The 15,906-nt window shown below is 50.4% G+C and overlaps 1 protein-coding gene across 2 annotated transcripts in view; it reads right to left on the bottom strand.

Moving 5' to 3' along the window:
- Window positions 1-1,251: 1,251 nt before the first annotated feature.
- NR6A1 (nuclear receptor subfamily 6 group A member 1) overlaps window positions 1,252-15,906 on the bottom strand; it is a 61,906-nt gene continuing 47,251 nt past the window's right edge. Inside the window, exons 10-13 of one of the 2 annotated variants that reach the window (XM_081896458.1) lie at window positions 11,814-11,966; window positions 11,219-11,303; window positions 4,441-4,494; window positions 1,252-3,098 (exon numbers count right to left, since the gene is read on the bottom strand). In XM_081896458.1, the coding sequence (XP_081752584.1) occupies window positions 4,470-4,494; window positions 11,219-11,303; window positions 11,814-11,966 (263 nt within the window). In that variant the 3' untranslated portion in view covers window positions 1,252-3,098; window positions 4,441-4,469. Of the gene's footprint in view, window positions 3,099-4,440; window positions 4,495-8,391; window positions 11,304-11,813; window positions 11,967-15,906 lie in introns of those variants that run through there. The other variant, XM_081896457.1, reaches the window with a different exon arrangement.

The following is a 15,906-nucleotide window of genomic DNA, read 5'->3' as shown; positions in this document are numbered from 1 at the left end:
AAGCCTGGGTCCCTGACTGCAAGACCTCCCAGCGATAAGGCAGGAGCTGCATGAAGCACTCCAGGTCTCACAAACTTGGGCCAGGAGGTCCCTCCACTACTTAGGCCCTGGGCCCGGTTGGTGCTGGTGGTCTTCCTCTCAGGGGCCGGTGGGCTGCATAGCTGAGCTCATCCTCTCTTGGCGCAACGCTGCCTGCAACCAGATCAACGGCCTCTTGTGTTCCAAGCTTTTTATGCAGCAGTACTGTGACCTTGTCTCTAGTGGGGGAGAGATTTATTCACACAGTGCATAGTTGGACTATGGAACTCACTCCCACTGGAGGCAGGGATGGCAACTAACCTCAATGGTTATAAAAGAGGACTGCACAAATTCACGGAGGAGGAGAGGACTATCGATGGAGACAGCAATTTCCCCCCAAATACTAGTTGCTGGAAACAGCAGGAGGATAGATGGCTCTTGTGGTTGGATTCTGCTCATGGGTTTCCCATTGGGGCCTCTATCTGGCCATTGTGAAAACAGGGTGCATGACTAGATGGACATGGACCTGATCCAGCAAAGCTCCTTTTATGTTCTTATTTCTAGGAGTGGGAGATCTGGTTCCTCCAGATAGTTCTGGACTCTCAACTCTCACCAGAGCTGACCGTTGGCCATGGCAGCTGCTGGGAGCTGGAGGAGTCCAAGAACACCTGGAGGGACAGAGGTTCCCCGCCCATCTACGGTTGCCATACATCTGGAATTTTCCAGACATAGCTGGTAATTGGCCATTGGAAACAGTGTTGGGACTTGCTAAGTGTACGATGGCAAGAGCTGTTCAGCAGTGGAATGGACTCCCTTGGGATTTTAAAGCAGAGGTTGGAAGGTGTTCCCAGTATTACGTCGGACACTATATGATGTTTTAACGTGTTTTGATGTTTTATCATGTTTTTAATATTCTGTTGGGAGCCGCCCAGAGTGGTTAGGGAAACCCAGCCAGGTGGGCGGGGTATAAATAAATTATTATTATTATTGGTTGCCAGAGAGTGGGAGCGCATGTGTTCCCTCAGCCTCCTCTCCCCTCTCCCTGGGAATCTTCTGGGCAGCTGCTGCCTCTGGTCTCTGAGCTGCCCCCTCCTGCCCCAAAGAGAGATGCCTCCTTACACTGCCCCACAGTGGCTGGGGAAGCAACCCCTGGCCAGCCCCAGAGCTCGCCTGGAGAGCTTGAAGTCAGGGCTGCTGCAACAAACAGCTGCGCAAGCCTTGGGGAGGCAGAGATAGAGGAGGGCATCAGAGGAGGGAAGTAAGGAAAGAGGGACAGAGGCCAGGGTGCCCACCGCACCCCTGACCATCCTTCAAGGCACCCCAGGGGGCCACGACACACTGGTAGAAAACCACTGCCTTAGAGCAACCTCTTACGCGTATATTCCCTCTGGGATGTAAAAAGCTTTGGCTCGTATGTGACATTGGTGCTGTCCCTGTGGAATTTGGTCCTCAAACAGCTTTCACAAGTGCTTCCACAGCTACCAGCCCCCCAAAAAAAACATTAGGAGGGAGGGAAGCTGCAGTCTGAAGGGCGTGGGGTCTCAAACCCATCACGGGGCTTATGGGTCAACCTAAGAACATCAGAAGAGCCTGCTGGATGAAGCCCATCAGGTCCAGCTTCCTGTTCTCCCAGCGCCTGACCAGATGCCCATTATGGGAATTCCACACACGGGACCCAGGCGTGAGAGCCCTCCTCCCTCCTGCCGTTTTCAGCAACTGGCATTCAGAAAGCTGATGAGCACTGTCATTTAAACAATGCGTGTGCATCGTGCCTTGTGATCTATTATGTGGGGCAGGGCTTACCTGCCCCCATCAACCTTTTATTCAAGTTGGCACCCCCTGGTGGAGAACTTCCTTTTGGATCTTGATCTGTGCACACACGACTGGTCTCAGGAGCCACTTCAGGAAAGTTGGTCCTGTGGGGCTTGTCCGTCCCTCTTCTTGTCTCCCTCTCCTCCCACGGCCAGTGCTGAGGCTGTTAAGCTGCTGCAGAACAATGGCTGGTGGCGCTGTGTGTAACTGCAGCCTGCACTTCCCGTTTCAATCCAGTCAACGTGGCATGAGGCACTAGCTAGAAATAGGGCCTGAATGTGAACAAATATGGCCGGGCTGTGTGAGGGTTGTGGGGGCAGGCTAGTGGGCAAACAGCCCCCTCCACACACACACACACCCCAGGCTGCCTTTCCCTCTGTGAAGGTCAGAGCATGAGCCAGTGACAGAAATGCCTGACAAAATGCCTTGCGCCGAGTCCTTGGGCCCGATAATGGATGTTCCAGGCAATGTTGACATTTGGTGATCCACCAAAGATCAGGTTAATGAGGCTGACGCTGGTGACAGTGTGATTTGTTCGCTGCCATCCTCCCCGGCCGAATCACAGGCCATGCGGCCTTCGGCAGTAAACCATCATGCCAGGCCCTCCGCACAACAGCTGCTGTCACTGGCCAGATGAGCAAGCGAGGGAAACGTGGCAATTAAGACAAGTTGGTGCCTCCTCCACTTCTGTGGGTCCAAAGATCAGGGAGGGGCAGCTCATGGAACTAGCACAGATCCCCAAAAGACCCTCAGATTAGTTAAATATAGCCCCCCACCCACCCCGTTACTCACATCCAGAGACATGTACACTCCCACCCCACCCAAGGCACAGCGAATATACCCTTGTCCTGGCTGGGCTCAAGGAGGCAAGGTAACAAGAAAAACACAGGTTGTCCGTCTTCCTCCGATCCCGACTTCCTTCAAAGGTACCCACCTGAGTTCCAATGCAGGGAGCGGATCTGGGAGAAACCGACAGTCAATCTGAGTTACTTGAGGACTTGAGGACAAAGGAGCTGCATCCGAAGGCTTGCTATGTTTTTAAAGCGGCTACAGCACTGTGACACAATGACTTTAAAAGGCGAGGCGAACTATTGATGGCTACTTCCTGCGTTGGCTCTGGCCTGGCTCCACAGTTAGAGGCAGTGACACTCTTGAATCTCAGTTTCTGGAAACCACAGGAGGGGAAAGTCTGTTCTTGAATCATGCTTGTGGATTTCCAGCAGACATCACGGTGGGTGGGGCCAGCACAGAGCTCTACAGCGTGTCAGCTGCAAGCAGAAAAGCGGAATATTAATAATTCCTGAAAAAAGCAGGGGAAGGGCTTGGGTTCTGCAAAATGCCTGAGGCAAACTAGACTGCTACCTGTTGGCTCCAATCTGTCTCAAGAGAGGAGGAAGTGCATCTCTGTGGGTGAAATCAAACTGATGGAATCTAAGCGCCCCCTGGAGACCGGTGACTTGTACTGCTGCTTCCCAGGTTGTCTTTGCTGGGTTAGCAAAGCCTGGGCAGCGTGTCTGGAGGTCCTGGGCTGCCCTGGCTCCACTACCTGCCTCTCAACCTCACTGACGTGGTCTAAAGGAAAGCAGAGCAAGAAGCTTGGCGCCAGCTTAAGTTTAAGAGTTGCCTGAATGAGGCAGACAAAACGCCATCAAACCGTCATGGGGTTTGCTCCTTAAAGTCTTTTCTTCTCCCAAAGATGTCTTGCAAGGCAGTGGGGTTTTTCCTCCCAAAGCCTTTCTCACCTAACAAAGGTGCTGCTGCACAGGTGAGTTTTGAAGAGAGATTTGAAGGTGGTGGGATCTCCACCTTCTATCTCACTCAGCTTTCCCGAATTTGTAGCTCAGGTGGTTTGGGCTAAAACTCCCACCAGCCCCAGTTGATGGGACTTGTAGCCCAAAACAACTGAGAAGGCAGGATACAGGAAAGAAACCATTCTCAAGGGGGAAAACCTCAGATGTCCTCAGTCACTGCAGCTGGTAGAAATATGCTTATTGCAAGCAAAACCACAACATTCCTCTACACGTAAGCACACGGGTCAAGGAAGGACCCCCTGGAAATACAGAAGCCACATGGCTCCTTGCCTACCAGGGGGGCGGGGGGAGCAGCCTCCTTTTCACCCACATTACGCAAGCAGAACATGTCTCTTGGGTCCAGCTGCTGTCCAAACACATCACAATAGAAAGCAGCTGGGTGAAAGGCAAGCTTTGCTTAAAGGCTCAAAAGCCACTGGCCCCCAATTCCAGTTTTAGGCCACCTAGATTCTACCTGCTTCAATTCAAAACTTTGCTGAGGTGGTCCAGGACACCAGCACCTCAGGTCTTCAAAGGGAAGAGGGCACAAAGCATTTTATAGAGGGCTCCTGGGAAGGAGGGCAAGGGAGGAGGAAGGTCTGCCTCTGAGGACAGACTAGGAGCCTCTGCTAACATGGTTGCCAAGTGTGCGCTACACTTGGGGCGCCTCCACCGAGTGGGGGGCCAGCCACACACACTGGAGAAAGGAGATGCAGGTCTGGTATCTCCATGGCGATGGCTCTGATGGGGACCTTGTTGTCAGGGGAACAATTTCTGAAAGATCCGTCTGCTGGGGGCAGATCCGGCTTTGCTGAATTACCATTTCCTGGAGGAGTCAAGAACAGGTTTCTACATCCAAGAGCCGCTCTGGAACCTAAAGAGATCAAGCCAAAGAGTGTTAACACCTCTTGCGCACCACCCAAGTCCTCCCTCCTCTGCATAGCTTGGCTTTTGCTGGGGCGGGTGCAGCAGGAAAGCTTGAGAAAGCAAACATCAAGCCACTACCATCAGCCTCCTGTCACTACTGCAGCTGGATCAGACCCATGCAGACTCCTCAAGGATCTCTGGGGAGAACAGGCTGTGGCCTCACAGCACAACCACCCTCAACCTGGAGGCCAGGCTGCCGATTTGTAGCCTGGGGTTGGCCTGAAGATTGCTGGCTGGTCTTCTGGGAGGGAGCATGTGCTGTGAAACCATGGAAGTCTGACTTAGGACCACAGACTTGCATGGGAATTATGGAATTTGCTTCTACAGGAGGCGGCAATGGCCATCAACTTGGGGAAGCTTTAAGGAAGAACAGAAAAATTCACGGAGGAGGGGGCCACCAATGGCTCCTAGCCAGCATGGCTCTCCTCTAGCACCGGTTGGAGGCAGCGATGCCTCTGACTACAAGTTGCTGGAAGCCACAGGAGGGGAGTGTGTTGCTCACCTAGAGTCAGAAGCCTCTGCAGACAGGACAGGGAAAGGCACCTGCTTAACTACCTTGCCTGCCGCAAGTCAGCACAGAAGGTGCAATGGCAGCTTCCTATGTGCCGAGGCTAAACTGATTCCAAAGAGCAGGGTGGAAAGACATTCTGCTGAGGAGGGAATGTGGGGCCTGGAGTGTTAGCAAAACAAAGGCACATTTAATTCCTGGGTAGGGCCACAGACCCAGCTGGCAGCAAGCAGGGATTTTCATACTCTGGCTGCTTTGAAAGGAATAAAGGGAACCCAAATGCATTTATGTGGTCCATTAACTAGGCCAATCCAGAAGCGCCAAGCAACAGGGAAAGGCACAGAGAGGCAGCGCAGCCCACGGACACAGGGGGGGGGGGGAGAGCAGCAGCTGCTCACTTCAGTGACGCTGCCACACCATCTCAGCGTGGCAGGCAGACGCACACACAGAGGCACACAATGGCTTTGTGAGTGTGCCGCCTGTTCCCGGCTGAACGGGCCCTGATGTACGCACTCCAGGATGCATAGAAATCTAAAAATACCATGTTCCTCCTCACGGCTTGCCGCTCTCTCATCAAAAACAAGATATCTTTAACTGATCTCTCCTTTCCCTCTGCAGTCAAGGCTGTTTTTGCAGTTAGGTTTGCTTGCACATTGGGCTTTTTGTAAAGGGGGGGGGGGAATTCTGGCTGCTTGGCAGCTATCAAGGCAAGAGGGGCTAAAATAACCTGCTCCTTCTTTCACCTGCTGCTCATTCCTAACACCTCCCTATCAAAGCCTGGATAACCAGGAGAAAGGGGAGCCAGCCCCGTCCAAAGGGACTGGGTGGAAGGCATGCTTCCCTTTCTCTGGCCTCCCCTTACCCTGCTGTGCTCCGCTCTGCAGGCACCGCCAGGGGCAAAGGCAGCTTGCCAGAGATGTGTCCTGCCGGCACTGGTGAAAGCTCTTTCAGCCTCACGCCTGCAGAGACCCCCTGCTCCAAGCACCCCCTCCCCTAATACACTGACTGCCAGGTAGAGGTGTGTGCGCGCGTTTGTGGAGAGAGCACCTGTGGGACACGGAAGCAAGCAAGCAAGCAAAAGAAAGGACACTCAAGAGTCAAGCAGTGCAGAACCATTTCACATTTATTAGTTCAAAGATCTAACACTTGCTAAACATGCGTTTAACACTTATTGGTCACATTTCCACAGGTAGTCAAGTCACAGAGTAGAACTTTGGAGCCGAGGCTGCTGGGCGAAAGCGAGGGGCGCCAGGGCCCCACCTGCCACATGGCCAAAACTACACCCGGTCAGAACACTGTTCTTGTCAACACCTCCTGAGGCAGGGGGCGCCGCCGGGCAAGTGGCATCCCTGCAGTGCAGATGCTCCAGCTCCAGGCATGTTGAAACATAACAGCTAAACATTCACTATTTGTTATGTTGCAGTGACACCCTGCTCCCCCGATTTATTACACGGGATTGTAGGGAAAACGGCTGCAGGCATTGCTGCCCCTCCCTTCCTCCCTCCGGCTGGGAGAGTCCCAGGATGCCCATGGCTGGGGGGGGGGGGAGATGCAGGTCTAAGCGTCAGCAGGGTAGGGAGAAGGAGGTGGCAGAAGCCAGGGGTGTGTAGGGTGAGAGGGGGGCCTGCAACCTTGGGCAAGAGCACCCCCTCTCCACGTGCTGCTGCAGAGGGCAGGGTGGTCTTGCGTCTGGGGGCACCGCATGGCCTCTTCTCTAACAACTCTGCTCCAGATTCCAGGTGTCCCTTCCCTTCATTCCCCCGCCCATGCATCCTGCTACCTCCTTCTCACGCAGCCCCAAGGGGGGAGGGGGGCAAATAATTCTCCTGCAGCAGCAATGAGGAATGGAGAATCTCTAGAGAAGTTAACAAAGCAGCATCTCCCGCAACCCAAAAAAACAACAACGCTGTTGCATCTCCACTCAGAAACATGTACAAAGAGGAAGCAGGGTTATTTTAGGTTTTTTCCAAAGTGGGGGAGGGGGGATTTCTTTTCTTTTTGTTTCTTTTCCCCAGCACAATCCCTTTGAGATGATAAACAGGATGTCACACAAGAGGTAGTTTTGTTATGGAAACTGAGTCAATAATGTTATCAACAAACTAGTACAAAACATTTTCATACTAAAGAAAGAAAGAAAGAAAGAAAGAAAGAAAGAAAGAAAGAAAGAAAGAAAGAAAGAAAGAATGCATCTATCGCAAAGGCGGCTCAGTTGAGGTCAATGGGTGCCCCGAGCGTGGCGGGTTCAAGTCCAGACAGGGGCTCCTTCCCCAGGCGATGCCAGGGGGGCGTAGGGCCCCAAGCAGGCCTGGGCAAAGAGAGCCCCCTCCTGCCGGGGCAGGGGCAGCAGGGGAGATTTCCCTGGGTTCAGTTTAAATACATATCCCTGAGCTTCTGCGTGCGGCACAAAGGGCGCACAGAGAACCCAGAGAAGCCCCTCAGGCTGCTGCTGCAAGATGGAGCATCGCTTTGGACTGGTATCATCTGAGATACAAAAATATCCGCGCCGGACTTCAGCTGCCACCCCCACCCTCTTCCCCTCCCGCCATGTCAAAGCCTGAGGAAGAGGGCAAGGCCACTGCCACCTGGGTCTCCCCAGAGTCACAGCTGCAGAGGCAAGGGGCGGGGAGCGGGCGGTGGCAGCGCAGTGATGGGTGGGGGGTGGGGGGGCGTTGATGGGTCCCCCTCCACCCCACCCCTTTTTTTGGTTGCTTTCCTATTTAGAAATAAAATATTTTTTTAAGGTAAAAAGTAGTTCAAGTTTATAAACAGCAACAAAACAAAAACAAAATGAAAGGTTGGTTTGAAGGACTGCCACTGAATGGCAAAAGGGGAATTCCAGGCCTCCCTGCTCAGCTGGGGGAAGAAGGGGGAGAGGAGGAGAACGGCAACTGGGCGGCCTTTGGGAGTCTTCCTGGCCACAGGGGGCCCAAGAAGCTTGTGCTGCGGCCAACCTGGTTCTGCAGCAGCTGCTGTGGCCCCTGGTGGCTTTTCTTGGGGTGCTCATGTACGGGGGGGGGGGGAGAGGGACTTAATAGTCAACTCTCTCTTTCCAAATGAGTGGCAATAGGCTGGAAACATGCAGGGAGACCTGCACCAGCAACTGGTACTTCCAGGAAGCCGGGGGAGAGACTTGCCATCACTGCCCTCCCTGACATTTGGCCTTTGCTGCTGCCAGCCTCCTCTGGAGTAAGGTGGTGGGAGCCAGCTGTATGCAATCTGCCCCTCACCTCCAGACTGCATTAAGCCAGGCTTCTTGGAAGAGCAGTAAGAAACTTTATTGCCAGTAAACTTCCATTTCTATTTTGCCTTTGTGTACTTAATAAGCCTAGGTATTGGGGGGGGGGGGTAATATTGAATTTATTCTGCGTTTGCCAAATTGCTGGGACTATTGTCATTTTGGGTTCTTTACTGATATGCTCTTTATTTCAGTATATTTGGTATACTGTAGGCCGCTTTGGGCTCAGTTCGCTGCGGAAAAGCAGCAAATAAACTCAACCAATCAATCATGCTAAAAAAAAAAGCCCAGACAAACTGCAGCAGGGATCTCCCTGTGGCAGGTGGGCTGCTGGGCCCCAGCAGGGGAGAAACCAGAAATAGCAGAGCTCTCCTCTCCCCCTCCTCTCCCACGCAGCATTAAGCACGTTATTATACAGTTCCCCCTTTTGTTTTTGCAAAATGACCATTGAACAAAAGATAGCACAGAAAGAGAATTCCAACCTTTGTACAGTGTCCTTCAAACCAAATTCACAAATCCATCTAAGTGAGTGACCTACGGTCCCTACGTCTCTAAGCTACAGTTCCTATTTTCTTCACATAATACCTGAGTCCGCAAAGCATTACATTCACTTTACCCTGTTTCAAAACCAAACAAGCCGTCAGCGGGCTTGGTTGCGGGAGGCATTAATGACAGCCCAACGAGTTACCTTCTGGCTCACTGCATTAGCCTTTGGCTTGCGCCCGGATTCAGCCTGGCTCTCCCTGCTCCCAGAGATCAGCAGAGGCTTTTGTGTCTCAACGGAGGGATGCTGTGAATGCGGAGGCAAAATGGGGGGGGGGGTCTTACACAATGGCCAGCGGAGCATCCTCTCACACAGCCCCCCCCCTCCTGCACAGGCTGCAATGCCTCTCTCCTTCCTGAGTCAAGTCACCTTTGAAATATATGCAGGAGGGGAGGGGGTGTGGGGGCAGCAGAGGGGTCCTGAAAAATCCCATGGCCACAGATCTGTGATGTTTCTATGAAATGTCGAGTGATGGGCTAGACTCCGCAGTCTTGTGCAATGTATAGAATCTCTGCTACGTAAAAGGAGCAAACCAGAAGGTAATGAATGGGTCAATCAGAGGTATTGTGGACAGCTCTCCCCCCCCCCTCCCAAACAAAACACAAAACACAAAACACAAAATAACACCAATGTCCTGGCAGGCAGCACTTTCTAGTTTTGCGACACAGACAACATACAGGCAGACAGACAGAAGGGCAGATAGGGAACGCAGCACTTGCACGCCCCCACCACCCCTTGAGGTATATCATGTCAAAGCAGAAGGCTTTCCAAAGTGGCGGGGAGGGGGGGTTACAAATGCTACTTGGACCAATGGGAAAAGCAAAAGGGCAGTGACACCGGTCTGTGATGCACAAAAAGCCACAGAGCGCTGGCTGCAGCAGGGCCATTTACCCGTTTCACCTTGCTGGAATCAGCAACAGCAGCGTTGAGTATGGGGAAGTTAAGCAAAGAGAGCGAGCCCTGTGGGTGACATTCCCCCCCACCCACAAAGCAAATGCCAATGGTCCAAAGGAGCTCTAGGCGGGGCTGGCAGTGGGGAGGGGCCTGCGAGTTTCCCTGATGCTCAGTCTGCAGTCGCATTTCCCATTTGCGCTTCCCAGGCCAACCTGGATCAGGATCTCCCCTAGAAATATGCCAAGCCTCCAAATTTAAACAGGGTGCAGCAAACTGCAAGGTTGGGGGGGGGGGCGTTGACAGTGGCAGCAACACTGGGACTGCCTCTGCGTGTGCTTATGAGATGGGCTGAACAGGTGAGATGGGCTAATTCAGGCCAGTCCTTTCCAGCCTCTGATTGTGTCTGCCAACTGCAGCCATTAGCCAGTGTGTGGGGCTCCCACCCCCCGCCTGAAGGCCTTAGAGGAAGACACTCACAGAGAAGCCTCTCTTGCTGTGAGCATCTGTGAAGCATGGAGCTAAGAAGGAGTGTGACATGGGTGGAGGAGGAGGAGGAGGGGCCTCTGGGAACTGGAGAGCCCACTGAGTGTGAATAGGGGAGAGAGGCTCCCACCATGCAAAGACCAATCACAACCTGGAGAGTCTTGCCAGGGCCCCTTTCTGAAGGCTAAGAATGAGAGTTTGAAGGGGTGTCCAGAGGGAACCCGGAAACTCATTTCCCCTTTGAAGGCTGCCTCCCTGCTTGTCCCAGCTTTCTTTCGCAGGTGGCGGGCAGGGAGAGGGAAAGTCTAGAGCAGACCCCTCAGACTGTGTGAGGAAGGGGCTGCCATCTCACCCTCTGAGACTCAGCCATCATCCTTGCAACCTTGCCTTTCTGTGGTAAAGTGAGGGTTTAATGGGTCTGGAGTGCCAAGAGGGACCTCAAGCAGGTGGGGTGTGTATTTGAGGTGCTCTGTGGGCAGCCAATTGAGGAGAGGGGGGGGAGGAGGGGGCAGCACTTGGCACTTCTCTAGGGGAGAGCAGATTCCAGCCTCCAAGGAACGGCCGACTGCCCCAACAGAACAAACACTTTGGGTGCAGGTCCCACAGAAAGAGAGGAGCCCAGCACCTTCTCCTTGAGGTAGTCTTAAGTCATCGGCCCCAGCCTCCAGCTCTGGTAAAATAAAAGAGGTCTAAGCCTAAAAAACACTGTTAACACACATCTTCACATTCTGTAAACTGTGAGAGGACTCAATGGCTGCATTCGGACGGAATGCTGTGCACGGGGTTGAAGATCATACATTCAACTTTGTCGTGAAATAAATATCATAGGAAAATAGTAAAAAGAACAAGAAGAATAGAGGAAACCAAGCGACCAACCCCACAAAGATTCCTGCCGCAATAGCAAGGCTACCCACTGCCCAGCTGCAGCCATTCCATCAATTGCATGTGCCTCCTCCTCCTCCTCCTCCTCTTACTCCTGAGGGAGGGGGGAAGAGGTGGCTGCTCACTCTTTGCTCACGCTGGCCTTGCAGGAGTGCAGAACAGCCTTAAAGAGGAGAGGCAGCTGCTCCAATGGGACGTTCACCATTTTCCCTGTCAAGACAAGAACACAATCTTGGTTAGCTGCCCCGTGTCGAAGGCGGCATGAAAGAGCCCTGCCAGGTCAGCCTCACGGGGCCAACCAGAGTCCAGCAGGCTGCTCTCCCAGGGGCCAAGCAGACACCCCAAAGGCAAACCCACAGCACTCTCTCCTCCCGCGGCTCCCAGCAGCTGCTATTCAGAAACACTGCTGCCTTCAGGGTGGCCATGCTCCACCTCTGCCCCCAGGGGGAGAGGGCTCTTGCACTCCTGCTTCTGGGTTTCCCATGGTGGGCATCTGGCTGGCCCCACGGCCTCCAGGATGAGGGACTAGGTGAGCTACTAGTCTGCTTCAGCAACCTCCCTGCCTCCCTTGGAGCTGCCCACCAGCTGTCCTGGACTGCACTTCTGAAGGTGGGAAGGAGGCTCCCACACGCTGGCAACGCAGCCGGAGAGAGGCAGAGAAGCGTCTCCCTCCAAGCTTCACGAGGAGTGGAACCAGAACGACCACCGAGAGAGTCTCACCTGCAATGTACCGGATCTCCGGCAAACACATCATCAGATCTGGGAACCGGTTCGGCTGGTGCGGGTACTTGTACTCCATGAAATCTTGGCAGACGTACCAACACCTCTTGTTCAGCTGCTCCAGCTGGGAGGCGTTTGTCAGGCCTCGGATATCTGAGCAGAAGAAACCACGCTTGTGACGAGTGGGGCAGGAACAACCGCCCCGTCCTGTCCCCACTCCCCGCCAACTGCCACGATGCCGATAAAAGGTGCAGGGGCCGAGGAGGAGAGGAAGGGCCCCAGAAGCAAGTCCCAAGAGCAGCTTCTCTTGGCTGGCCATGGGGCAGCTCCTCCAGGAGCTGAGACCAAATCGCGGACAGCCTGGACCGGAGGAGCCTGGGACCTTCAACGGCTGCCGGACTCCTGACTCCCCTGAGCACCAGCCAGTGTGGCCAGCAGATGCTGGGATCTGGAGCCCAGCTAAAGGGGGAAGAGAGACCTTGGGAGGGGCCAAGTAAAGTCGATATGCGGGTCTTGTATTCTGAATCCACCACAAAGGAAACCCGGGGCTCCACTCGCAAGCTGGAGGCAAAGAGGAGGAACCCAACTGGCAGCCGCTTCGCTGGGCCCAGGCAGGCAGCCCTTCCCACTGTGCGGCTGCTGAAACGCCGCCTGTCCGCTGGCTTTGTATGCGAGGCCGTGAAGCAAATCTGACTCTGCGGAAATCCCCCATGGGCCAGGCTGCCCCGAACGCAGGAGAGTAAGGGCAAGTAGTAGCAGCAGCAGCAGTAGGTGGGAGGGAGGAAAGGAAACCCCCTGCCTCCCCCCAGAGCCAAGAGCAGGTGCTCCCAACAGACCCCCACACCTTTATGGACGTGTCTGGCCAGCCCCACAATGTCTCCAGCTGGCAGGAGGAGAGCAAGAGGGTTGATAATCCTGTTTTCTCCTGTCTGTGCGGACAGGGAAAGGAGTTGGCCCATAGTATCACAGAAGGAGCGAAAAGTACGAGGCCATAAAAGGGTATTGGGAAATGATTTATAATTAATTGAAAAACATGTTTAAAATTACTTTAACCCCCAAAACTTTCTGTTGGGGATAATTCAGACTGAAATTCCCAGGTGTCAGAAAAGGATATTTACGTACGCTACTGCTGCGGCCCATGTTTTGTTAGCCCAAAAATGGAAAATGAGCAGGGTGCCAACCAAAGGAGATTGGCAACTTCAGTTGACAGAATATGCACAACTTGTAGAATAAGGGAACAGAAAGAGTTTATACTTAAAGAAGATTGGACAACATTTACTGAATATATGGAAAATATATGGAAAATAATGGTGTGTAGCTGAAAATGCTGTCTGCATTAAGATAAATTCAACAGTGTAAATAGGTTTGGATGGGTGGATGCCGAAAAGGCCTTTGATAACATATCTTGGGACTTCATGCTAAAAAGCTTAGAATAAATGGAGGTGGGGAAGGAATTTCTCAATGGAATAAAAGCAATCTATACTGAGCAAAAAGCAACATTAATTGTAAACAATATGATTACTGAGGAAATAGGGATATCCAAAGGTACGCGACAGGGATGTCCACTCTCACCATTGTTATTCATCATGGAACTGGAGATTTTTCTAAAATCACTAAGAGAAAATGAGACAATAAAAGGGGTTACAGTAGGCCGGAATGAATACAAGGTGAAAGCCTATGCCGATGACCTGGTCATAACGGTGGAAGAGCCTTTGGAAAGTATGAAAAATATACTTATGGAGGTTGAAAGATTTGGCCAAGTGGCAGGATTTATATTGAATAAGAAAAAGACTAAAATAATTGTCAAGAACATGGATCAAGATAAGATAGAGAACATACAGCAACAAGCTGGCATAGAGGTGGTGAAAAAGGTGAAATATTTAGGTATTTGGATAACCCCCAAGAATATAGATCTATACCAGAATAACTACATATCAGTGTGGAATGGGATAAAGAAAGATCTGGAGGTGTGGGGACGAATGAAATTGTCATTTTGGGGAAGGATTTCAACGATAAAGATGAGCGTGCTGCCAAAACTATTGTTTCTGTATCAAACGATTCCAATAATCAAGGGGACTGGGGTCCTTAAAGAATGGCAAAGAGCTATTTCAAGGTATATCTGGCAGGGAAAGAAGCCAAGAATTCAATTTAAGTTACTAACTGATGCAAAAGAAAGAGGAGGCTTCGCCTTGCCAGACTTGAAACTGTACTACGAAGCCTCATGTCTCTGTTGGTTAAAGGAATGGATAAAATTAGAAGATACAGAATTGTTAGATTTGGAAGGATTTGATAATAGATTTGGATGGCACGCGTATTTATGGGTGGGAAAGAAGAAAATCCATAGAGGCTTTGAAAACCACATTTTCCGAGGATCGTTAATAGAAACATGGGAGAGGTACAAAAACCTACTCGAACCAAAAACTCCACACTGGTTGTCTCCGTTAGAGGTTATGACTGTTAAAAAAACTAACATGAGAAAGAATTGGATTACATATGGAAATTTGATTATGAAAGAAGGGGGGAAATGGAAAATGAAACCATATGATGAAGTGAAAGAGTTTGTGCATGATTGGTTGCATTATTTTCAGATAAACGAAATGTTTAAAAAAGATTTTAAAGAATATGGATATGCAGAGAAGGATTCTAAATTTCAAATAGAAATAATAAATAATGAACATAAAATCCTATCCAAAATGTATAAGATATTGTTGGAATGGCATACAAAAGATGAAGAAGTTAAATCAGTTATGATAAAATGGGCCAGAGATATTGGACATAATATACAATTTAACGATTGGATAAAACTATGGAATGAAAGTATTAAATTTACTGCATGTACTGCATTAAAGGAAAATGTTATGAAAATGATATATAGATGGTACATTACACCAGTAAAACTTGCTAAAATGTACAAAACATGTAAGAAGTGTTGGAAATGTAAAGAAATACAGTGGTGCCCCGCAAGACGAACGCCTCGCAAGACGGAAAACCCGCTAGATGAAAGGGTTTTCCATTTTGGAGGCGCTTCGCAAAACGAATTTCCCTATGGGCTTGCTTCGCAAGATGAAAATGTCTTGCGAGTTCCTGCGGGTTTTTCCCCCCTTTCCCCCCTTTTCCTAAGCCGCTAATCAGCTGATCCGCTGATAAGCCGCTTAACAGCTGATTGCTAAAAGCCGCTAAACCGCTAATAGCGCTAATCCGCTAAGCTGTCAATGGGCTTGCTTCGCAAGATGAAAAAACCGCTATACGAAGAGCCTCACGGAAAGGATTAATTTCGTCTTGCAAGGCACCACTGTAGATGGTACATTTTTTCATATGTGGTGGGAATGTAAGAAAGTGAAAAGCTTCTGGGAGTTGATATACAATGAATTGAAAAAAATGTTGAAATATACATTTGTTAAGAAACCAGAGGCTTTTCTCTTAGGAATTGTTGGCAATGAAATAAATAGAAAGAACCATAAAATTTTCCAATATGCAGTAACAGTGGCAAGAATATTACTGGCTCAGAAATGGAAACAAGAACAATTACCAACGTTGGAGGAATGGAGAACGAAGCTGATGGACTATGCAGAACTTGATAAACTGACTGGGAAGATTAGATATCAACGAGATCAAAAATTCATCGAGGACTGGGGGGAAATAACAGAATACTGGGAATGTATAAGTGATAACGAAATAACGTTAGTGGCATTTAGAGAAGCTCTGTAATAAAATAAGAAATACAGTATTGTAAAAAAGCAAAACATAAGAGGGGGTAGGTATAAAGGCAATATCAAAATTTGGAAATGTGTATTTAAAGAAATTAAATTTTGAATGATTGGCAGAGAAGCCGAAGTCAAAAATCGGAAAGTTTAACAGAAATTGTAATGTGGTACAATTGTATGGAAAATTAATAAAATATAATTATTTTTTAAAAAAATAAGTTTGGATGGATGTAAATAATGGAAAACTGATGGGTGTATTTTCTGTAAAATATGCAGGGATCTAAGATATGGAATGAAACACTGAAAGCAAAGAAGGGAAGTCACTGAGATCTTAAGTATGTAAAATGTTTAGCTGAAATTGTATAACAGAAAATTTTATAAAAATCACA

This window comes from Podarcis melisellensis (genome assembly GCF_964234715.1).
Source record: "Podarcis melisellensis genome assembly, chromosome: Z".
Taxonomy (NCBI): Eukaryota; Metazoa; Chordata; class Lepidosauria; order Squamata; family Lacertidae; genus Podarcis; species Podarcis melisellensis.
This window is presented reverse-complemented; position numbering and strand designations above follow the sequence as displayed.